This window comes from Protomyctophum bolini (genome assembly GCF_963924005.1).
Source record: "Protomyctophum bolini genome assembly, chromosome: 3".
In the NCBI taxonomy this organism is placed as follows: domain Eukaryota; kingdom Metazoa; phylum Chordata; class Actinopteri; order Myctophiformes; family Myctophidae; genus Protomyctophum; species Protomyctophum bolini.
In genome coordinates this window covers 7,303,611-7,329,658 of record NC_137864.1, presented here as the reverse complement: position 1 = coordinate 7,329,658, position 26,048 = coordinate 7,303,611, and the positions used below count along the sequence as shown (strand labels likewise).

General features: G+C 43.4%; 1 protein-coding gene across 1 annotated transcript; it reads right to left on the bottom strand.

Annotated features, from left to right (window-relative positions):
* Window positions 1–419: 419 nt before the first annotated feature.
* Window positions 420–25,176, bottom strand: abcc10 (ATP-binding cassette, sub-family C (CFTR/MRP), member 10). Its single transcript, XM_080759222.1, has 23 exons — window positions 25,106–25,176; window positions 23,836–24,041; window positions 20,552–21,926; window positions 19,967–20,194; window positions 19,093–19,249; window positions 18,477–18,640; window positions 18,274–18,353; window positions 16,491–16,662; window positions 15,985–16,083; window positions 15,321–15,510; window positions 14,766–14,843; window positions 13,684–13,872; window positions 11,206–11,344; window positions 10,348–10,543; window positions 9,171–9,386; window positions 8,454–8,581; window positions 6,915–7,084; window positions 5,494–5,654; window positions 5,151–5,404; window positions 4,339–4,484; window positions 3,244–3,341; window positions 2,381–2,493; window positions 420–2,048 (listed from the first exon to the last, which is right to left on the bottom strand). Exons 2-23 carry the CDS (start codon window positions 24,012–24,014, stop codon window positions 1,913–1,915), a joined length of 4,668 nt encoding a protein of 1,555 aa, XP_080615348.1. The 5' UTR covers window positions 24,015–24,041; window positions 25,106–25,176; the 3' UTR covers window positions 420–1,912.
* Between the last annotated feature and the right edge of the window lie 872 nt (window positions 25,177–26,048).

Below are 26,048 nucleotides of genomic sequence, written 5' to 3'. Positions count from 1 at the left end.
TGTGGAGATTACCTGGTGGTGTTCGGGTGCATATTGGCTTATTATTTTAACCGTGGGTGTTTCAGCTACCAGGCACCCCCGGAGTCTCCGCGCCTGCCTGTCAGGGCAAAAAGAATCATAGTCCAGACAATTACACAGTAAAACAAAACTATCTGAGACAAATTAAACCAAACCATTATGAGTGAAAGTGGAGCTTGTGGGTCCATTTGGTTACATTTGGGTGTTGGGCGGACGAAGGCTCTACGTCCTCCCGGTGGGGGCTCCAGTCACTGGTAGATGAATCAGTACTAGCTAGGATTCAACAGCAGTGACAAGAAATGTGTGTGGGGAGGATACAATTGGCAAAACGACATAAACGACACAAAATGTAACATAACCCAAACAAATTATAAGTGTGAACATAATGCCAGCTAGGTATACAGTATTTATTTATATTTATAACAGATTTATTCATAAAACACTTACAGTACAAACAGTCATAAAGTGCATTATGGAAAACAAAAGAAGAGCAGGAAAACAGGAGACAACAAACACATCAGAACATGATGTGATGACTGCAGCATTTATAGACCAACAGTACACTACAAACCTCTCTTCTTAATTATTGACATCACAACGCAAATAATTTGCTCTGGACAGATTGTCCTTTATTTCCATTTGTATAAAAAATATTCCCTCTGCTTATACTGTATAAAAACTCTTTCTTCTTTGCCCAAATCCCTTTCACAGGTGACATTCACTATTACGATTAGTTTTTGTTCTTTTCTTTTACAATAAAAGGCAAAATAATTAACTAAATATATATATATATATATATAAAGTCCAGTTTATAAAATTAACCAGACTACTTCCAATTAGCAGTACAGTCCATTCTGACCTCTTCCCCTCACATGCTGTAGTGTAGAAGGTCAACGGTGTCTTGGCTCAAAACGGAGGGATCCAAAACTGACCTAAGATCAGTCCATCGTGCAACAGGGTTCAAAGTGTTTCCGTTAACAGAAGGAATATCATCTGATCCTGTAACAGTGTGTAGAAGAGCATTTCAAGAACTAATTGAGTCAATGACCAGACTGGGTGATCTCCATTCCTTGACAGCAAATAGAACGCTGCCATGATAATGTACGATATCGTTGCTGTCCGGCAGAAACATCTTGTCTCCATAGACTAACTACTATGTGTTTTTTCCCCTGTAAACTAACACCCTACTTGATCATATTATAGTCACACAAAACCATCAAAAGTAGAAGATCTGCAAGCTCAAAACGCAGCGCAAAGTGACCCATTTTGAGCTTGTAGATCTGCTACTTTTGCAGTTAATATTGGAATATTAATCCTGAAAAGCAGACATATGAGGTCCACCCGACAGACATGATATGCTGCATTGTATCGTTCAACAATGTTAGAACTTCAAAACTGGACTGTAAGCGTGAAAAACTCACGCACATCATGACTTATGATTGGAATATTCGTAATATGCATGGATGTTTAGGGCCAAGCCCATCTTTAGTGTGCCACATTGCAGAAAAACGAGGGTGAGGTGGGCAGAGAGGGTGATATTGATCATTGCACGCACTCCTACAGGCTAAGGCGGCACCTGTCAGCTGGGAGTGTTGGGGCGGAATGAGTAGGACAAAGGCCCTCCGTCCTCCTCACTGGCAGGTGAGCCAGCAATGGCAACACATAAATGTGTGTGGGGAGGAATTAGTTGGCATGAGAACTAAATTGGGGAGAAAAGGGGTGTAAAACATTAATGGCTACTAACAATTTTAAACGAAAATGCCATCTCTGCTTGTGGCTACTGGCTAGAAGTCCAAATTAGGCTGTTGTGGCCTTTTAGCTGTGTATTAAAACAGGTTTCCTGAAATAAATAATTCTTCAAAACTAAAAGTCCTTCTCATGTCTTGGCACAGTGTCAATTGTCTCTTCCATCAACTAGTCTGTGGAACACAGTGTTGTCTCTCTGGTACAGAGCAGAGGGCGTGTCGAACTCCACCACCTTCCCAGCATGCATCACCAGCACTCTGTCAGAGTCCATGATGGTGTTGATTCTGGTGACACCAGAAGGAAGGAAGGAAGGAAGGAAGGAAGGACATGTCATTGTTGTGTGAGTGACGGTAAATGACTTGCTCAAGAACTCTTGCCGTTCATTACCAAACCACACATGGATGATGGGGTTCGGGAAACCATCATTTTTATGGGTCACTCATTGGTAAATGTGAAATTAATGGTTTACTAAAAAAGTATAAAACATATGTATTTGGCACTGATCAGTCCTGCAGTTTGCAAGATTAGCTCCGGACACACACAGGCACACACACACCTGCTCTTACAAACTATCTTAATTATCAAACGATAGTAAAAAAAAGTACTTCATAATTACCTGTGAGCAATTGTGAGAACAGTCTTGTTCTGAAACCTTTCTCTGATGGTCTGCTGCAGTAGTTTATCAGTCTTCTGATCCACGCTGGCCGTGGCTTCATCAATACACAGAACCTGTAGACAGGACAGTTTATTGTAGCAGTTATGGAGAGTAATATAATGGTATAAAATGTGTTGCTGTCAGGAGAAAAACAACATTTTTGAGGTTTTGTCAAGGCTATTGAACACCCTTTACGTCTGTGTGTTGGTTTAAAAAAAATTGAACCAATGAAAAGTATTAAAAAGCGCTTCGGACAAAACCTCTTAACTCTTAACATTGGACCCTCAAACTGTCTGCTAAAACAGCTAACTCCACCACCTCTCCCCCTCTCATGCAAGTAATTGACAATATATAAAGTCACAACACCAACTTTGATGAGGCAGTACTGCATTGTTTTACAAATATAAGGTTTTCTTCATTTCCTGAAAGATTTACATTATTCATTTCCAGAAGAATTAGCATTTAGGAGATAGTGGTTTCTCCCCGACAGCAGAGATATATATATATATATATATATATATATATATATATATATATATATAACCAGATAACTGCTTTGAGGACTCTCAAAATACTAGAGGCATCTGTTAGTGTCAGTGAGTGGTAAGAAAGCATTTTTCAGTGTAGTGAGCTGATGTATTTATTCATGTAAGTCTTCTTCATACAAAAAACAGCTTATACGTTATGTTCACCACTAGAGGGGGTGGGAGTGGTTTCTACCAGTAATCGGCCAAAAATACTCCTGTATACATAGGCCCTGTACTGTAGTGTCAAAAACACAATTAAATCATCAATCACAATTATTTATGTGAACATTTTCTTACATTGGCCTGGGTCAGCAGAGCCCTGGCGAGACACAGCAGCTGTCTCTGACCTAGAGAGAACATTTTTCCCTTCTCTCCTACCTCAGCATCCAGACCACCTGAGACACACACACACACACACACACACACACACACACACACACACACACACACACACACACACACACACACACACACACACACACACACACACACACACACACACACACACACACACACACACACACACACACACACACACACACACACACACACACACACACACACACACACACACACACACACACACACACACACACACACACACACACACACACACACACACACACACACACACACACACACACAGAGAAAATGTCATGTTACAGAGGAAGAGTCACTTTCAGTCCAGGCAACAACGCCTGCGTTCCTCGCTTCACGTTTGCAAGGCCCTTACGTCTCACGTGGCCAGACTGATGCCTTTTCAAATGCTTCAAGATACCCATGTACCTGTCTAAATACTTCCTTAATGTCAACAAAGTCCACACGCACAACACCAGAGGGAGCGCAACAAACCATGTGCAGATTCGGCACAAACAAGGGACTAAATACTTTTCGCTCCTACACAAAAATGTGGAACGCCCTACCAGTCATTAAGACATGCAAATCCCTTGACTCCTTCAAAACTGCTCTCAAAGGGCACCTACGAACGGCTGCAATTCAAAACGGGCCCCTGTAAAACCTGAATCCCCGACCCACCCCCTTTTCCCCTCATAGGGTCACTGGGCCCTATTGTAAACAAGTGTAATACTTTATGGTGTCGTTAACCGTTTTGTATTGAGTTGTGCTTGAAAGGTACTGTAATTCTCCAATCTGTTAATACATTAATCAATCAATCAATTCATTGCAACATATTTTGAGATGTGGATCTGCGGCCAATTACAGATCATTTTTGGGGTCCTTGACATGAAATAGTCTGAGAACCATTGATACATAGAAACATAGGTTTTTCAGAACACTGTCGTGATTTAGAATTAGACATTTGTGGAATCTGGTCTGCAGGTCTTAAACGGATTCAACTCTGCTCTCATCCCACACCTGTCCCATGTCTCTCACCCATCCTGTGGACCACGGGGCTGAGGTGACACTGGTCCAGGGCGTCCAACAGGCTTTGGTCCGCGTGCTGCCCGCGAGGGTCCAGATTCTCCCTCACGGTACCGCTGAACAGAAAGGGATCCTGCGGGATGATGGCCAGCTTGGACCTGCAGGGCCAACAGCACACAGCAAATGAATATGGTTTGATCCCCCAGTTATTGGTACATACAATATAGATTCAAGATTCAAGATTCAAGACTTTATTGCCATGTCAACAGTTGATTGGAATTTGTTTCAGTGCACTAAAAACATACATACGATACATACACATATTCACATCACATAATCAGACAGAACACGATACAAAAGTACAGACATCATATGAGGGGGACCAATAAATAAGAAGAATATACTATATAATACTGCATGTTATACACATTCTGTGCGTCTACCCTGCTCATAATGTCTCAAAAACAGATTCCGAGCAATGCAACAGCAGTTGGCGCTGTTTTTCCTTTTTTTGTCGATGGGTTCTCAGATTGCCCTTCTCAAAAACGGCACATAATATCGTTGCTGTCGGGCACAAACCTCTTATCTCCATATTCTAACTTTTGGTGGTTTTTTTTTGTAAATTAACGCCCTACTTGATCATACTACAGTGTCACGCAAATGTAGCAGATTCACAGTAATGGTCTTATTTAATTGTATTTATTTATTTTCTTCTTAGGTATTAAAGGTCTTAAAAGTCCTTAAATTGTCACTTTACTGTCATCTGGGGTCATCATCTGATCTCAGGTCAGATTTCAGGTTATAACTGGTGGTTTGGGTCAGACCTGAGGTGAGCCAGGCCCACGGTGCTGATGTCCACGTCGTCCAGGAGGATGTGTCCGCGGTTCAGCTCCACCATGCGGAACAGGGCCAGGAACAGGGTGGACTTACCGGAGCCGGTGCGGCCCACCACGCCCACCTTCTCCCCCGGGCGCACCGCCAGGCTCACCCCGTCCAGGGCGTTGGGCAGAGACGCCCGGTAGGCCAGCGCTGCGCCGCGGAACTCCAGCCTGCCTTTCTGAGGCCAGGACGGCGACACCTGAGATCAATCACCAATTGATTAAGAAGTATATTTAAAAAAAAATGCTGCCCCCTGCCACACACCACCTCGTTAGCCCATACACTCACCTGTGGGTTGTGGTGCTGTGGCTCCGTGGGCAGGCCGCTGCAGTACTCCTCGGTGCGCTCCACGCTGACCAGCTGCATCTCCGTCTGTGTGAAGCTGAAGACGAGGCCAGACAGCAGGCCTGTGATGGACAGGGCATAGGACAGGGACAGACCCACCAGACCTAGGACCATGGAGGACAATCCACAACAAAAAAAAGAATACACAGCTTTTATTTACACAAAGATATACAGTAGTATTATGCTCATTTTGGATGTTCAAATTGTGGTCAAATGGTGGCTATATATGCACACGCCAGTTTGGAAAGAACTTGGGGCCCCTTCCCTACTTTCTGGTCAAACAGTGGTCAGGGTGCTGCTGTTGTGCATGTATAGGCTCAATGGAAACGCTCTGCTACACCAGTGGGTCTGGTTCCTAATGGCCCCGTACGGGCGTGTAGAACTCTGAGAATGTACATTTGTACACTTATGGGGATCCTTGAAAATTTAGTTTGAGAACCACTGTAAAACTTGGCTTCGTACGAAGCCAACTCTTGTCGTGACAAATCATGACAACACACACACACAATATTTTGGACCAAACTAATAATTACAAAGAAGAAAAAACAACAAAAAAAGTGTTTTTTTTCTACTTTCTAATTCTTTGTTTGGCCCGAAAAATTGTGGTTTTGTTGTCATGATTTGTCACGACGAGAGTTGGCTTTGTCCGCGGCGTATAAACGTCTTTAAATAAATACTTTCTGAAAAGTCTATATGAGGGAAAATGAACGGGACTGCGACGCTCTATTCAGTATTTAAGTCCGACGTCATTTTGTAGTGCTACGTTACGTCCAGGTCCAAGTGGCACCAGCTCCCGTCCACATCCCATTGTAAATAGAATATCTAAACGCATGAATCTTTTTACAATGACGTTATTTTTCAGAAAGGAAGCCATTGAGGGGTTAAAATGGGTCTTAATGCTTCCAACTCGAGTAGAATTATTAATGTTTTGTACAATTAAGTGTCCATGATAATAAAAATATATTATGTGGAGACAATTAAAACTGTTATTATCATTATTATTGAAGGTGGCAACAGTCCATTTGCTCGGTAAAATATTTCGGGGGCATATTTAGAATGCGTGCAGGCTTAGTATGTTGAATCTAGTTTGCATTAATGAGGATTTAGTTGACACAATAAAATAAAATGGCGATAGTATTCCATGTGGGGCAGACGGCCTGTCACAGCCAGATTTGGGAGAGCAGCGCAGCTTTGTTGTTGCGAGGAAAGCGGTAAAATGAGACTTTCGTGGTTGTTTTCGTCTCAGATTTAGTCCGACGGAGCGTCACAGTATAACTCTATGGGGACACAACAGCGACACAAAAGTAGGACCCGGAAGTATCTCAGGAGGGGGCGCTCACGTCACGGCTGAAATACTGAATTACCCGGGTCTATGGAGCTGTAATGGTGCTGGACGACGGCGATGGCGGCGATGCCCGTCACCACGGCGACGCCGATCATCTGCAGGCGGATGTCCAGCCACTGCATGGCGGCGTTGCTGAGGAACACGCAGCGCTGGTTCTGCTCCAGACGCCGCAGGTTCTCCTCCTCGAACCTGGAACCGTCATCGTCACACACACACACACACACACACACACAGTCCCACTTCACCAACCATCGATCGCCACACACTCCATAAGCCAGCGCTTCCCACTCGAGAATCGCGGTGAATATCCAACTTAAAGAGAACATGATCCTCAGGTACTATGATTATACAAGGAAGATCTCTTTTTTTTGTACAGCACGTGTTAAAATGATGTTTTTTATGTGGCCAAATCCACCAGTTCATTAACTCCATTATTGCCCGCTAGGTGGTAGCATAAGCACACCTAACCTGTGCCACCTGTCCACTCTCACTCTACAACCCTTGTTTCATGTAAGTGAGATGGGGGCTGTTTTTGTGAGGACAAGATGTCACTAAAGTGGTGTATTTTGACTGGGCCTTTTGACTCAAAGGCTTTCAGCTCTCAGGAAGAAACCAAATATACACAGGGAAGACATATTTTAATATTATAACCACACCTGGGGGTCTATTAAGAGTAATGGCAACTCCACAGACACATACAAAACAGAAAAAGTACAAACATCAGTAAATCACAGCACTCCATCTTTAAATGACAAATTTAGTCTTTTTTCAACCGAGGTTCATGTTTTAGGTTGTTATTAGAGAAAGTAAAAGATGAGTGTAATTTCTTTTCATTTGCTGCCTTCTTTAGTTTTAGGGATTTTGGCTGTTTTTTACAGGGGGCGGGGGCATTCGAGCATTTCTAACGATTTTATTTTTAAATGATTTACTATAGTCCTACTAGAAGAAATTACATCTGGCCACAAAAGATCACTGAATGTGTCAAACTGACATATTGAGCCTATGTATGACACACAGTGTGGCTTCCCCCCAGTAGGCCTCCTTCACAGTCAATAGATCCTGTGATCCTCTGTGGCCAGATGTAATTTCCTGGGGTCTATTAGGACTATAGTAAATAATAAGAAAATAAATCGCCATAATATTTTGTAAAGAAAATACATATTTAGCCCCATGCTCGAATGCCCCCGCCCCCTGTCAAAAACAGCTAAACTCCCTAAAACGAAAGAAAGCAGCAAATGGAAGAAAAAAAATTAACACTCATCTTTTACGTTCTCTAATAACAACCTAAAACATGAAAAAAAAACGAAAGTTGTCCTTTTGGTGTTGTCATGCTTTAGCTATTGAAAAATAGCAGATCTACAAGCTCATAGCGCGCCACCGAGTGGCGCGCTACGAGCTTGTAGGTCTGCTATTTCTTTTTCATCGAAGAACCACTGACACAGAAACATAGCTTTTTCAGAAAACTGTCAGGACGTAGAAGAACATTTTTTAGAATCTGATCTCAGGTCAGAGTGGGTTAATAATATTATTGGCCACAAAACAAAAACCAGTTTCTGACCTTGCCGAGCTCCGACTGGCCCGGATGGTGCCCAGGCCGCTCAGCGTCTCCGAGAAGTGCGAGTAGACGGGCGAGAGCGTGAGGCTGCAGAGGCGCTTCAGCTCGCGCGACGACCGCCGGTAGAAGGCCTGCGTGTTTAGGTTTATTTAGGTTTATATATTTAGCATGTAGTACAAAAAATAGACAATAACATATCAAAGAACAAAAATACAATGCAAGGAAGGGAAGAAGCCAGCTGGCTTATTTGGAATCCTTTCCTGTAGGAAGAGGTCATTGGTTTAAAAGATTAAAAGTTCATAAAGAACAGTACATAAGTCTACAAGTTGGCAAAGGGGGGCAGCTGTGCAGTAAAGAAATAAAAACACAGACTGCACAAAAAACAGAAATAAACAATACAACAACAAACACACGAAAGAAAATATCAAGGTAAAACATGTAATCTACAGAGAGGAAGAAATTAGATATTTCTTTAGATGTTTTTTTAATATTGGCAAGGATAATGAGGATTTAAGTGAAGCATCTAGGGAGTTCCATAGATGAGGGCCTCTACATTTGATGAAAGATTGATGTTTGGAAGTGCGACAATAGGGTCATTCAAAATGATCTCTTTGCCTTGTGGGGTAGGGGTGAATGTCAGAAGTAACACGGAAGGAATTGTGAAAAGAAGACGGAATGTCTTGTATGCATTCTTTTGAATTTAAACAATTTAAACTATACCTGCGTGCGCTGGTAGAGCAGGGCGAGGGGCATCAGGGGCACTAGGACCCAGGGCAGGCCGTAGCTCATCACCGCCAGCGTGCCCAGCAGGCCGAAGGCGTTGGCCAGAAGGATGTTGAGCACGAAGGGCAGGCCGTCGTCCACCGTGCACAGGTCAGAGGAGAAGCGGTTGAGCACGCAGCCCAGCGGCGTCGTGTCGAAGAACGCCATGGTGGCCTAGAGAGAGAGAGAGAGAGAGAGAGAGAGAGAGAGAGAGAGAGAGAGAGAGAGAGAGAGAGAGAGAGAGAGAGAGAGAGAGAGAGAGAGAGAGAGAGAGAGAGAGAGAGAGAGAGAGAGAGAGAGAGAGAGAGACGGTCAAACGGCGGGGGTTGAGAGACGCAAAGGTATGTTTGGACCACCCGCTTCGATAATCACCAGTAGGTTACTGATGCACTACGATCTCATCGACCTAGTGCAGGGGTTTTCAACTGATTTTGACCCAGGGACCCCCATCCTCACTAAGAGCAACCTGGGGACCCCCATCCTCATTAAGAGCAACCTGGGGACCCCCATCCTCACTAAGAGCAACCTGGGGACCACCACTATTGTGCGTGGCGGGTCCATCATAGACCCACGCCACACAATAGGGGTGGGGGGTTCATGCACCACAGGGAGCTGGAGAAAATAGCTATAATGTCAATATAATATCTAATAAAATACAGTGATTTTGTTTGAAAATGATGGAATATGATTAAGGATTACTGTGATTATGGTAATCTCACATTTCATATCACTCTCACACACACACACACACACACACACACACACACACACACACACACACACACACACACCATACAGTAAGAACTCCTGTAAGTTATTAAAAGTTTAAAAAGAATGCATGACCAGGGACCACCTGCAATATCTCCATGGACCACCAGGGGTCCGCGGACCACCGGTTGAAAACCCCTGACCTAGTGCATGTATACTGGGAGCCTATACTTACAGGCTCACTGGCTTTGATCAACGTGATGATAATCGTTAATCGCAATAATCTTTGCCACAATAATGGTGGCGTGTCATTTTCATAATATGGTCCCATCCCTACGCCACAGAATCAGGTGGAGACAGTTACCCCCCGGGGTTAAGAGCTCAGGTGACATACTGTGCACACACACACACACACACACACACACACCTTAAGGACCTTGTCCAGAAGCCTGTTGTGAATGACCGTCGCAGCACAGATGGCTCCGTAGGCGAAGAGGAAAGCCCGGAAAGCGGCGAACACGGTGTTGCCGATGGCGATGGAGCTGTACACCGTCAGGTAGAACTTCACGTCTGAGCTCACGTTGGCTACAGGAGAGCTTTCCACAGAGGAGGACAATGGAGACCTGTATGGGAAGACAGGCTCAACTATGAAGAACGTCGTGATGAAATCATATTATTTCAATGTTTAAAAACATGCGTAAAGCCTATTTAAAAAAAAGTTAAAACGTTTGTGATCCTTTTCCAACTCAATGACCACTGGGCCATGGCTCAGTGGTCCAGGCATCTTGGCTGGTAATCCAGTCTGGCAGTGTGCCGCGGGTTCGACTCCCGATCCCGACGGCCTTTACTGCATGTCTCCCCCCCCCCATCTCTCCCCCTACTGTCTGTCCCTCCATAAAATATATTTAAAAATAAATAAAGGCGAAAGCCACAAAAAAACATAAAGAAAAACAAAAAAAACAGTGGTTCTCAAACTTTCTAGTTTGAGACCCAAAAGAGAAAGTGAATGTCTCCCCGAGACCCAAACTAGTGAAAATAGCCTATCTCTTTGTGAGCTTGTAGATGTGTTATTTTCCCAACTTCTCAAATGTTCTTTTAAAAAAATATATATATATGACATTTCTTGAAAGACACCTCAGAATTGGCTCCCGAGTCCCGGGCCCGGCCCAGTGTTTGGGGAAATACTGATACGAATGTATGTACAGTATATAGTTACACCACTTCACCACCAACATGAAGTAGGTGTAACGTATAACGTGACGCGTGCTGATGTTGTGTGACTCACACTAGTCCTCCGGGCGAGAACAGCAGCAGGTGTGGTGAGCTGTAGGCCACTGTGCAGGAACTATTGCTGCAGGAGGAACCGTTGTTCTTCAGCTCAGAGATCCAGTGGGACAGCCACCAGTCGGACACGTTCTTGGAGGCTGGATTTGAGAGAACCAAACAATACCAGGTGACTTTCTGACACTGCTGGAAGCAGGCCTTGGGTGCGTCCGATCCCCTACTAATTGATTAAAAAAAACTGCAACCAGAATACTCACAAATACCAACCGTAGGGCCCACATAACCCCTGTATTAGCCTCTTTGACCTGGCTTCCAATTAAGGCCAGAATTGATTTTAAAATGATTTTAACAACCTACAAAGCATTAAACGGGCTGGCCCCTTCATATATTTGTGACCTACTGCCCCCAAAGTATAATGTAAGACCCCTTAGGTCCTCAGACAAATATCTACTGAAGATACCAGGGTCTAACCTAAGAACAAAGGGCGACCGGGCTTTGGCAGTGGTTGCCCCTACTCTTTGGAACGCCCTGCCCCTCATGCTAAAGAATGCTGAGTCAGTAGACTCTTTTAAGAGACAGCTAAAGACATATTTATTCCGTATTTATTTTCCCATGTAGTTTACATACCTATGTTTTTGTGATTCTGCCTCTAGCTTACCATTTTACATGCCTATGTTTTCAGTTTTTGCCTTGTATATTCTTCGTTAAATTCTTTATTGTCTTTTTACTTTATTGTGCTATGTTTTCCTGTTTGGTTTTAACTTGTTGATTGCTTGTTCTGTGTTCTGTTCAGCACCTTGTGACTTTGTCTTGAAAGGTGCTTTACAAATAAAATGTACTTACTTACTTACTTACTAACGTACTACATAGTACATACTAAACAGTATGTGGTTTTCAACATGCTATTGATCCCCTACTAAATAAAAAGTTATGTTTCACATACTAATGAGACGAGACCAGTTAGGAAAGTGCCTCGTCTTGTGGCATATCACTTATTAAAAGTGGTATGTACCACTTTTTGTAGAGTAGTAGTATACCAATTACCAAAGACCACTTTTGGAGCTCGCCCCTTATGGACAGCAGGGGTACTACACATATGTTTCTGTTTCATCACTGCATAGCAGTTAAACCTAAACAAATTTCAACAAAGAACTATATTCTGCAAGTGTTTCATATATGTTATTCAAGGTGTATATATATACAACCTGAAAACCGGTGAAATACAATCGTTTTTAAAGAAAAAGAAAAATAGCTGAGCAATGGTGATTAAGCCGCTGTTTTCTCTCTTTTTCATCTTGAATTAAGATAAGATAAAATATGATTTCAAACTTTATTGATCCTTGACTTGACTTTCTGGTGTCCTTGAAGTGACAACAGCAAAGTTGAATCGGAAAGTTAGATAGTGCTGCTTTAAAACACAGGAAAAAACACAGTTGGAGTAAAGGTAAAATAAATAAATATTAAAGGTTGATTTTCAACCTATCTTCATATAATTGGTCCTCACTAATGCTCATTAATATGGTACCATTTTGGTCTACTCATTCAGTTTCTCAGAGGACTGTGGATTTTAGAAACCCACCTACAGTACCAGTGACATCATCAATGGGGAATCCAGGCTAATAGAAGCGGTAGGATTTTTCTTTTGTATTCCTGGAAAGATATTCTTCAAAAGCCATGCATTGGATGGTCTAGCCTAGCGCCTCTCAAAAAGTGTATTGTTATTTTTTAACATTAATGAGCATTAATAGAGGACCATTTAAGCTCACGACACGTCAAGCTTGTAGATCGTCTATTTTCAGCATGCAAATAAGTGTAAAAAACTGCCATTACGATGCCATCAAGGCCCACTAAAACAATTTTAGTCGACAAAACCAACTGTAGAATTAGTCGACAAAGGTCGTATGATATTTATCGACAGAAGCTAGACTGACACTAAAACGTTGAAGTCGACCCAAATGTGATTTAAAGGACCACTTCACCACTTTTCAACCCCATCTTCATATAATTAGTCCTCACTAATGTTCATGATAAAGTAGGCTCTGGGAGCCTACTGAGAACGACAAGCCTCCTCATACCCTCACCTAAACGTAACCGCAAGCACGTAGCAGCGTGTCTCAACCTTATAACGCCTGTTCGCCAACCTTAATCTGGTCGTTTTCCGGGTTTTCGTTTTATCAATGCAAATTGCAGCCAGTAGGTCTGATACCATTCAAAGCGGGTGGATTTTTTTTATATATAATAGAAAGCCTGCAGTTTCTAAGAGCTTGGATTCCCCATCGATGCCCACAGCCCTTCTATGAGACACAGACTGAGTAGATTTTTTTTGTTGCTATTTTATCATGATTATTAGTGCGGACCAATTATAGATAGAAAGTGAAAGTAGAAAGTGGTGAAGTCGTCCTTTAAACCAAATGAAATTTTATTCTAAAGAATCAAAGAAAATCAAAATTTGCTGTCAAAATCACCACTAGTGGAAAACCTTGCATGAGGAGCAGAGACAGCAGGATGGAGGACGCCAGCGCGCTGCCCACGGCCACCCAGTAGGTCTGGTAAACGCTCCACGCCAACCCGCCCGTCTGCTTCTGCTCCTCCCCTGATAGGTCGGCTTCATCCTCCCCTCGCAGCTCATTGGATGCGCCCAGGTCCTCCTCCACCTGCTTTATACCGTCTGACCCGAATCACATGTGGGATGAAAACAAAACAAAAGCTGATAAGTGACATACTGTAGACCTATTTAACCCGTTCAGACCTCAGACCAGATTCTACTAATGTCTTCTATCATGAGAGTTGTCTGAAAGAACTACTGTATATTTCTATATCAGTGGTTCTCAAACTAGGTCAGGTAAGGACCCCAAAAATTATCTGAAAATATGTTGTTCCCAGGGACCCCCCCCCCCCCCAGAAGCAAAGATATGAGTTAAAAACATTTGCTGTGAAAGAATATATATTCCCAAAATTTACAAAAAAAAAAAAGAAAAGAATAGCAATATTCAAATTTTAAATAGCTAAAGTTCTAAGTGGTTAAAAGCTAAGGTGACACAGATGCGTTCCAGGTCTTAATGGTCAAATTGACAAATATTACATAAGAAATAGGCAAACATTAAAAATTGTAGATTGGCTATTTTCACAATATTCAATATTCAGCATAATTTATACCGTTCTGTTCCAATGCTTTGTCACCATGCTGTTTCAACATAACTATCTACGTTGAACAGGCTTTAAAAACACATGCTGTACGGGTAGATGCCAAATCTGAGTATTACTGTAATGAGTGGAAAGAATTGTTTGCAAACAATTGTTCAGTGACGTTAGGCGGCCAATGGCCATACAGAATATCAGAATTTGGTTTTATTAAAACACATTTTGTGCCCAAGACGTCCACAGACGTCCTGGGAATTACCGTATGCGGTGCCCAGGACGTCTGTGGACGTCTTAAAAATAAAATAAAAAATAAAATAAATAACATTGGGCACCGTGGGTCACTATTTTGAAAGTGTTGTGTGGGCACACAAAGCGTAGTAGATCAGATAGTGGAACTACTTTGAATTAAAAATAAACTACCTTTCTCTTTAGCATTGCTGTCATTCTTGCGCTTTTTGGGCACTGCCTCCACCATTGGCAGGACCTCTGCTGGTGTGCCTGAGCAAAGAGGAAAGTTATCTGCTGAACCATAGAAAACTGCATGAAACACAATGTTGATTAAATTATAAACTGTTGTAGCCTCATTCGGAACACTCATACATTGCTGCCATTGTAGGTAATGTTAGGTTAAAAACGTATTTATTTTGTCAGCACTTTATTTTATGATGTATTTTTACTTGAATTATTTGCATCTCAATGTTTTACCTTCTACTGTTTGTTTCATGCCCTTGTTTTAACATGATTGTTTTACCTTGTTGTACAGCACTTTGTAACATTGTTTCGAAAGGTGCTCTACAAATAAAATGTACTTACTTACTTACAATTATAGCTGAGCTATTCAGTATATTTCATAGAGACTCATACATATAAAGTGAGTGACATTTGAGACATTTGGGAAGGTGGTGTGTGTATTTGACTGCATTAGGTACATTGGGTATTTAAGTCAGGCTTTACGAAGTCAGAAAAGTGTTCTACCCGTTTTGACGATGGTCCCGTTGTCCATGAGGACCACCATGTCAGCTTTGTCCACAAACTCTATGCGGTGTGTGCAAAGGATTCTGGTCTTGTTCCGGAGGATTCCCAGGATGCATCTCTGCATGAGGTGATGGGCAACGTCGGCGTCAACGGCCGCCAGTGGATCATCAAGGAGGTAAATATCTTTCTCCTTATGAAGTAACATACAAAAATAAATGTAGAAAATACATTCACATGCCATGCTGGATTTAGAAAAGAAAATGTATCTCCTTCTTTTATTTTGTACAATTTATAAGACTTATTATAATGAACTGTATGCATATTGGAAAGGTTTATGACTGAAGAGAAGCCTAAACTGATTATTTGTCACATATCAATGAAATGTACCCTGTCCATTATTATTTCAGACTAATATGACTACAGCTCATATAATGTTAGAGACAGGCATCCAGATAAAACATGCTGCAGTTATTATGGCGATATCTAACCCAAATCTGAAATGACTAGCTGAAAACAACAAGCTAAAACATGGTTGTTTGATTTTGTTTAGTCGGATGATTCTATTACCACTTGAGTCTGCTTCTGTTTATTCAATGATTCCGTTACCACTTGACACACCAATCTGAACAGATGGCCGTTGCCGTGGTTACCGTGGCGTACTGACCATATACACAGCTCTGGCCAAGGCCAAGCGAGCCTTCTGTCCTCCGCTCAGAGTCACGCCGTTCTCGCCTACTTCTGTCTTGTCCCCGTGTGGAAGAATCTGCACAAATACAACAACACAGTGAAAGAAGACCCTGGACGAACCTTCCCTGTCAACGCTTCAGTGTCAAGCTGCCGAAACACGACACCAAGCGCACTTAATGAAAAAGACGGCTTGACTACCACTCTGCGATGTAGCTTATAGGTTTTTACAGATTTATTTGCTAAATTAATTTCGTGGTGTCGGGAGCATGGATGAGCATCACAAGACAAGTGAAATCATAATTGACTGAATAAGTAAAGAAAGCAGAGAAGAAATTAGAGACAGAAAATAAGGCATTTCTGCATTACTAAGCAAGGCAGGCCTGCAGACAGACAGACAGACAGACAGACAGACAGACAGACAGACAGACAGACAGACAGACAGACAGACAGACAGACAAAGAGTTTATTTTATTTTTATCTCACGTTGAGGTCATCTGTGAGGGCACAGGCCTCGATCACAGTCTGGTAAAAGGTGGGGTTGTAGTCTCTTCCAAACAGGATGTTGTCCCGTACTGTGGCGTGTTGGATCCAGGTCTCCTGAGAGGCCAGGCCAAAGCCGGCCTCTCTTCCCTCAACGTACACCACGCCACCAAGCCTGAACCACGACAAGATGTTTTAATGTACAGTACAGTACACCACGCCACCAAGCCTGAACCACGACAAGATGTTTTAATGTACAGTACAGTACACCACGCCACCAAGCCTGAACCACGACAAGATGTTTTAATGTACAGTACAGTACACCACGCCACCAAGCCTGAACCACGACAAGATGTTTTAATGTACAGTACAGTACACCACGCCACCAAGCCTGAACCACGACAAGATGTTTTAATGTACAGTACAGTACACCACGCCACCAAGCCTGAACCACGACAAGATGTTTTAATGTACAGTACAGTACACCACGCCACCAAGCCTGAACCACGACAAGATGTTTTAATGTACAGTACAGTACACCACGCCACCAAGCCTGAACCACGACAAGATGTTTTAATGTACAGTACAGTACACCACGCCACCAAGCCTGAACCACGACAAGATGTTTTAATGTACAGTACAGTACACCACGCCACCAAGCCTGAACCACGACAAGATGTTTTAATGTACAGTACAGTACACCACGCCACCAAGCCTGAACCACGACAAGATGTTTTAATGTACAGTACAGTACACCACGCCACCAAGCCTGAACCACGACAAGATGTTTTAATGTACAGTACAGTACACCACGCCACCAAGCCTGAACCACGACAAGATGTTTTAATGTACAGTACAGTACACCACGCCACCAAGCCTGAACCACGACAAGATGTTTTAATGTACAGTACAGTACACCACGCCACCAAGCCTGAACCACGACAAGATGTTTTAATGTACAGTACAGTACACCACGCCACCAAGCCTGAACCAGATGTTTTAATGTATGCTTCGGCCATGTCTTGTGACTCCCGCCACGCCCCCACCCCCAATAGAGCGTCCCAGTCCCGCCCCCTTTCAGAACGACGAGTGGCCCAGGAAATGATTCTCCATTCATTTTTCTCCATAGGCTTTTCAAAAAGTCTTTATTTAAAGACGGTTACGCCGCAGAGACAGAGCCAACTCGGATCGTGACAAATCATGACAATAATTACAATGTTTTGGGCCGATCAAATAATTTGTAAGAAGAAAAACAAAACAAATAGTGTTGTATCTTGCCTTTTATTTTCTTCTTTCAAATTATTTGATCGGCAACAAAATATTGTGTTTGTTGTCATGATTTGTCACGATCCGAGTTGGCTTTGTCCGCGGCGTAACCGTCTTTATATAAATACTTTTTGAAAAGCCTATGGAGAAAATGAATGGGACGGGACTGCGACGCTCTATACAAACTGACTGAAAGAATAAGCTTAATAATAGAGAAAATATATCATAAATGAATACTGAAAACCAGATATGAAAACTGAAACCAGATATAATCATTCAGGAAAGTCTATGCAGAAACCCGTCCACCAGTGACATCATAGATAGGGAATCCGAGCTAATAGACACTGCAGGCTTTCTATGGGTTTCTGAACTGCCCACAGCCCTCCTATGAGACACAGACTGAGTAGAAAGAAATGGTGCCATTTTATCATGATTATTACTAGTGAGGACCTATTATATAGGTTGAAAAGTGGTCCTTCATTTCAGCATTCTGAGTGAACGTTCACAACAAAAGCCGTACCTGTTGAGTTCCCCAGTGATGGCTGCTAGTAATGAACTCTTCCCACAGCCAACCTTCCCCACCACAACCACCAGGGAGCCCTGAGAAACAACACAACAAATACACTCTTACCAATCGCAATCTGATGACGACAGAGACCCCTAGATTGGAACATAAGACACCAAGAACACCGAAAAATGAGCCTGTAGTTATAGATAAGACACCTTAGTGATGTTGAGATTCAGGTCGCGTAGCAGCAGACTCCCTTTACGAACGCCAGCGTCCGTCTCGGTGTGTTGCTCTGCACTGAGGTCTGGGTCAACGGAACCGTGCCAGGAGAAAGAACCCTGACCCAACAGGACAGACGTCCGAGGATCGTCGGGACAAACTGTAGGACAGAGACAGTAGTATACAGTCATTTACATTTGAAGACTCTCAAGAGTTACCAATGGGCTAAATTAACACTGAGGATTATATTCTATCAGCACAAATGGCTTAACCCATTTTGGTGTTAGCATTATGCTGTAGCTATTGAAAAATAGCAGACCTACAAGCTCATAGCGCGCCACTGAGTGGCGCGTTACGAGCTTGTAGGTCTGCTATTTTTGAAAAGTGTAAGAACGACTGACATAGAAACATAGGCTTTTTCAGAAAACTGTCAGGATGTAGAAGACATTTTTTTAATCTGATCTCAGGTCAAAATGGGTTAATAACGCGCACATGCTCACACGCACGCGCAGTCGCGCACGCACACGCACACGCACAAACACACATACACACACGCACGGACACACCCGCGCACGCGTGCATGCGAGCAACCAGTCGCCGACAGCAGCCTACCCAGACTGTAGTATGCGCAGAGGTCCTGGTTGGACAGCTTGAGGAAGCGTTGGATTCGCTCCAGGGACACCTTGGCCTCCAGGATGCCGTTGAGGACCCACGGGAAACAGTTGAGGGGCAGGATCAACATGCCCACCAGAGCCAGGGTGGTGAACACCTGCAGTGCAAAGTGAAAGAGGTCCAATGATGTCATCAATAGATCGTATTGGAGCAGATGAGTGTGTGGGTTCATTCTTCTATTTTCTTTCTAACCCTAACTAGTCGGCTTACCTCTAGTAAGTGATGGGCGTATTCTACTAGTTTTTGTTTCCATTGGGGGTCCTTCATATTCAATCGCCGGTGTAAGAGAAGTTTATTAAATACACCATTCTTTATATATTGTTCATTGTTAGTCAGATGGGGTAAAGAGTTTAGTTTAGTTTCTTTAGATCCACTAGTGTAAAGTGTTACGTGTTGTGTGAAAGACCAAAGAGAATCATAATTATATTAAAAAAAACGAATTATGTCTTAATAGACTAGTATTATATTAATAGAGACGGCAGCGGGAGGAAACCCTGAGGCGAAATGGACATAGTGGCCGACTGTGGCATTGCAGCTCAGCTCGATACATATATTTGTTATATATATACATACACACTTTCAAAAGAACACGTCTTAACGACCGTGGCAATCAGTCCATAATTGGATTCAGCTCGTCTACACGTTTATGGCTCTTTTAATAGTATAGTATAGTATAGTATAGTATAGTATAGTATAGTATAGTATAGTATAGTGACTATAGTCCTTAAATTGTCACTGCACTGTACCCCCCTCAAAATCATGATGTGGGGGAGACCCCCCCCTGGGGGTGGTTGGTTGAGAACCACTGGTCTACCTTGGCTGCGGTCAGTTGGTTTCCCAGCAGCACGTACGTGACGAAGGTGAGGATGGAGATGACCACGGGCAGGGCGGCCCAGGTGTACACGCACACGGCGTCCAGGTACTTGATGGCCTTGAGGTGAGACAGCTCTCGTTGGCGACAGTCTGTGATCTTCTGTGCAAAATGACTCTCCCAGTTGTACAACTTGATGACGCGCATTCCAAAAAGGACCTCTGTCATCAGCTGGGGAAAGAAAGAAAAAGAGGGTGAAATATATGACAATGACATTCTTGTATTGGACCACGTTGGTGGTGTGCAAGACTATAGTTGGGCTCCGTTCATATGATACGCTGTTAAGAAGTTAGCATTACGCATTATGCTTTAGCTATTGAAAAATAGCAGATCTACAAGCTCATAGCGCGCCACCGAGTGGCGCGCTACGAGCTTGTAGGTCTGCTATTTTTGAAAAATCGAAGAACGACTGACACAGAAACACAGCTTTTTCAGAAAGCCGTCAGGATGTAGAAGAACATTATTAGAATCTGATCTCAGGTCAGAATGGCTTCAAATAAAACCAGTGAGGGTGCACACAGATCTCACCTTGACGCGACTGTCCTTGTGCCTGAGCATGTGCTTGTTGTTGTCGAGGATACGCGAGGCCAGCATCTTATTGAGCGGGATGAGCAGCAAGGCCACGCCCAGCCCTCCCAGGAAGGCCAGGCCCACCTGCAGGTACAGCAGGTAGAGGGCGATGGAGAACTGGAAGGGCAGACTCCACAGCTCGTGGAAGCTGTTGAAGAAGTTGACCACTCGGTCCGTGTCCGTGCTCATGAAGTTGACCACCTCGCCCAGGGCGAAGCGCGCCAGCCCGCCGCCGCTCACCCGCAGGGCCTTCCCGTAGACGGCCGACACGAGCGCGGCGCGCGCGCACAGCGACACCTTGGACACCCGGAAGGCGAAGACGTTTCGGACGACGGCCGAGAGGAGGGCGCTGGCGAAGAGGGCCAGGGCGCACCAGGCGCCGCGGCTGACGGGGGCGCCCTCGTCCTCCATGAAGCCGACCAGGCCGCTGAGGAGCAGGGGGCCCGCGAAGCCCAGCATGTTGCTCGCGAGCTTCAGGACGCCCAGCGCGTAGTACCTCGCGCCGAAGGCCTTGTGCAGCACCCTCGCCAGAGACACCTCGCCGTCCAGCTCCAAGTCCTCCTCCCGCTGAGGTGACGTCCAGCTGCCGTTCAGCAGGTTCCTGTTGACCGGGCTGGGCCACTGGTCCTGCCCGCCTCTGTCCCGGGCCGATGCGTCTCGCCAGCAGCGGTAGAAGTGTCGCTGGACGACGGCGGTGCGCAGCTTTCGAGGGAGGTGGTAGAGGTCGCTCGCTCTGTCCAGCTCCCCGCGCTGCCCTCGCCGAAGGAGAGGATTCAGCCACAGGTACAGGAGCCGCGAGACGCAGCCGCTTCCGTCCTCCGCCACCATCTCGCCCGTGTCCGGACGAGCGCTCTCTGGAATGAGGCGAGCGCCGTCGTCCCCGGCGTTGACGTACAAGGTCGCCGTTCCGCCACCGCCGACGCAGGGAAACACAAATGCCAGGATGTAAAATGCGAGGGGCAGCGTCCGCGCCGAGGCGAGCACCGACCGTGCCATTTCGAGGGGTTCTGCGTGGTTTACGTACGCCCCGCTGCGGTAATAAGCCACCAGGGTGATCACGAGGTTGGGAACGGTGAGAAGGACCAGCAGTGGTAGAATCAGAGGGCCTCTAGTTCCTCTGAGAACGGACCTCTGGAGGACTATCATGGTGGCAAACTGTAGCAGCCAGGCCAAGGTGGCACAGCCGTCGGCTAATAGTGCGTCTAGGTACACGTCACCATGGCTGAGAAGGGCTGTCACGGCTACGTCTCCCATGAAGAGCAGCGTCACTAGCAAGGCCGATGACACCCTGACAGTCCAGCCACATGGAGGAGACGTCTGAGGAAGTCTGTAACTGAGAAGAGGAAACAACATGTACACTGTTCAGTATATGAAAAGAATCCCCAAAAAGATCAAATCCCGAACATCCCAAATTTCGAATCAATGGAGGAGAAAGTACAGTATTCACATTCCACTTTTTTATTGGCAATAAAAGAACGCTTGCACGTTTCTTCATCCTTCATCAGAGCATGCTTGCCCAGTTTTCGTTTTTGTCGATTTATTTATAAGCTTAGAGTACCACTTCACCACTTTTCCATCTATCTTCATATAATTGGTCCTCACTTAATGTTCATGATAAAATACCAAAAACGAATTCTGTCTCTCATAGGAGGCCTGTGGGCAGTTCAGAAACTCGTCCACCAGTAACATCATCGTTAGGCAGATTTTTTCAGGCTTCCATTTTCAAATAGAAAGCCTGCCGTTTCTATTATCTTGGATTCTCAATCGATTATGCCACTGGTGGATGGATTTCGGAACTGCCCACAGCCCTCCTATGAGACACAGACTGAGTAGAAAGAAATTGTGCTATTTTATCATGATTATTAGTGAGGAGGACCAATTATATGAGATAGGTTGAAAAGTGGTGAAGTGGTCCTTTAATCTGTAACTGAATATTCTTTTTTTAAATGCTATATTTTCTTGAGTTTACTTACCTATTCAATCCTGACCTGCACCAGACATATTCAATCCAGCACACGACATATTCGTCAGGTGCAGGATTGAAAAGGGCTATTACTAAAAACTATTACTAGAACTAATAAAAACTAAACTAAAACTAAGCGTTGTCACAAAAATACAAACTAAATAAAAACTAGTAAACCCGCTCGAAAAACTGAAACTAACTGAATTAGTCCGAAACAGTCGAGAAATTACAGAGTTACCGTGTGGGGGTCACCTGTGTGTGTGTGTGTGTGTGTTGTTAGGCCAGTCGTCTTTAAGGTATCTGGAGAACTCGCCAGGTTACCAACTCGCCGCAGCAAAAATTCTTCATCGATGTCTTCATCGTTATGCTAACCTGCTGTCTTCATCAGTGTAGTATGTCAAACCCACAGATATTATAGTTAATTTCCAAATTGACACTTATTAGACCGCAGACCCCCATTTGAAGAGATATGCCAGGGACCCCCATGAGAGAAGATTTTCACGCCTCTAGCAGTGATTCTCAACCCGTTTAATTTCAAGGACCCTCAGGTTGATATGCAACCGGCTACAGACCCCCATTTTATGGCATTTCTATCTCTGGGACCCCCAATTCATATTGTAAAATCAATGCAAATTTAACTCTTGAGAGTGTACAAATGGTACACTCTCTTGTACACTCTCAGAGTTACAGACCCATAAGGGTCCATTTGGTTCCTAACTATCATTTAGCTGGGGACCCCCCTGTAACTGCCTCAAGGCCCCTTGGGAACCACTGTGTTAGGCTGCACAACAGTGACACTTGGTGGTGAAAACCAACCAAAGATACTTTATTATCAGCTTCATCAGCCCTGATGAAGACCGGTCGAAACATGTTGGATTAATAAAGTACCTTCTCCTCTTTTTAATGATCCTTTAACTGATCCAGGAGCACCTTTTTATTATTTTAACATTTTTCGACTTGTACGTCTCCGGTGAGCACCTGGTTGTTTCACATTGTAAATGTATTGAATTCATGATGATCTTATTGTGCTATAAATCATGTTGTTCATTATTAAAAGATATGATTGAGCAGGTGAGAGGTGTCATTAATTACAACAAACAGATTGGCTGCTGTAGGGATTGGAGCCATATAGCAGAGCTCTATGGGTATAGAACTTGTGAGTTGCGACCTTAATTCACACTTGGCCCTTTCTAATGTATTTGATAAGGCAGTGATGCAGAAGCTGGCCGTGAACAGTATTAAGTAAGTGCAAAGTGTACATTATTCTGGTGTCATCTACCTTGGAATGCTAAGGTAGTAGGCACTGATGATTGCCATGCCAGCATGAGGCAGGGCCCCCAGGACCAGCTGGTTGAAACAGGGGCTCACCAGGGTTCCATTCTGCCAAACAGGGAATGGGTCGTGGACATCTGTATGACAGATGCCCGAGATCAACTCTGCTGGGCCAAAATCACCCATGTCTCCTCCTCCTAGTCTCAGTTCATTCTATAGAAAGAAAATGCCAGAGTTGACAACAAAATAAATGCTATGTCAAAATTGGCAGCTAACAAACATTCCCTTTCTACAGCCACTTGGTTGTTATGATTGTCCAATCTTGCATTGTTGTAGTCAATTAAACATAGATTCCAATAACATACAGTATGCAGTGAGTATACAGTAGTTCTCTGAGAGGGAATGACTGACAACTCCACTCTACAGGGTCGTCCTTAAGGTATCCGGAGAACTCGCCAGTTTACCAACTCGCCGCAGCAAAGGTTCTTCATCGATGTCTTCATCGTTATGCTAACCTGCTGTCTTCATCAGTGTCAAACCCACAGATGTTATAGTTAATTTCCAAAGTGATCAAATTATTTTATTATTAAATTATTATTTTAAATGGTCAGCTATTCAATGATAAAACGTTGAGTGAATACCAATATGATAGTAGGCCTACCAATTCAGATATTGTTTACTAATGAATTACATTGTTTCGGTACTTTGGTGTTTAAACTTTAGCATTCCCACTTCATCTAGTGTAAACTCTAAACAACTATCCTCTCTGAGTCTCTCTATTCAATGCAATTTAAATGAAGGTGACGTAAAACTAAAATGCACTAAACCGCGGCAAGTCGGTAAACTGGCGAGTTCTCCGGTATCCGTCTTTAACAGGGGGACCCCTAGGGTGTCCGCGCAAGTTACTACAGTGGTATGTCACTGTGTTAGGAGATGATTTCAGATGATAGATAGTGTCACTGTCAACTGTCAAGCAAGTCTATTAAAAATCTATGAAATAGTTGAATCTGCAACACAATTCTATACAATTTAGTGGTCCCTGCTTCATCTCCCTCTCAGCTAAGGGGTCCTCCTTGGGATGAAAAACATTGAAGACCCCTAGACTATACTGTACATGTTGCTATGTTGCTACAGTAGCTCGGTAGGTTGCAGGAGAATTTACAGAGATTATGTGTACGTGTAGGCTATGTATTGCTTCGTTTACGGGACACACAGTCGAAAAAGATGCATATATATATGGTAAATATCTTCTGATTTGCTAATAACGCAACAATTACCTTGTCAACAAATCAGATGTAAACGTCTCTACTTTGTTTTATTTATGAAAGTAGCTGCCGTCGACTCCTGATGACGCAAGGCGATTAGGTTTTCAAAATAAAGGTCTAGAGAATGATATTGGTATTTGGTATGATAATGGCATGAGTATCTATTTTGTGGACGACCATACCAATATCATATTTTGTTCGGATAATATTTAGCAACTGTAACCTATATGATATAGCATGCATTATTATTGTAAAAATAGTCTCAATAGGTGTCTCTTATTATAAATCACAGGAATGCGAGGCATTAAACCTGGATTTGCCCGTGGTAAAATAATAATAATAATTATAGCTCTACCATGCTATCTGGTTGGAAACAGCGAAATATAATTTCGCTATATATAACATAAATTGTTATTTTTAATAACAATCATGTGTGTCCTGGTTTTGGGTATCATCTCCAAAAACAGATAGTTTTTTAGATGGTCTACAGAGGGGACAGTTGTTAATTATGTGTTTGGCAGACTGTTGAGGATCACCACATTCATATACTGTAGATATTGTTCTATGAACACTGTAATAGAATAAAAGCTACAAGGCACATTTTTTAAACCAATGTTATTTTCTTTCTTTTAGTCATTTCTAACATCCATGATCCCCCCAGTACCTCCCCAGTGTCCCCACCATGCACACCACTCAAAACATAGCCAGCATTTTATATGTAGCCTACCGGTATATATATATATATATATATATATATATATACACACACACACACACATACATATATATATATATATGTATGTGTATATATATATATATGTGTGTGTGTGTGTGTGTGTCTGTTATTTTTTTTGTATAATGCCATTAATTTGAATAATAGGCATACATGTAAACGGGCCTGTTTTCCAAGGCAATGGCATATGGTTCACAAGACAAGACAGTCAAAATGATTTTA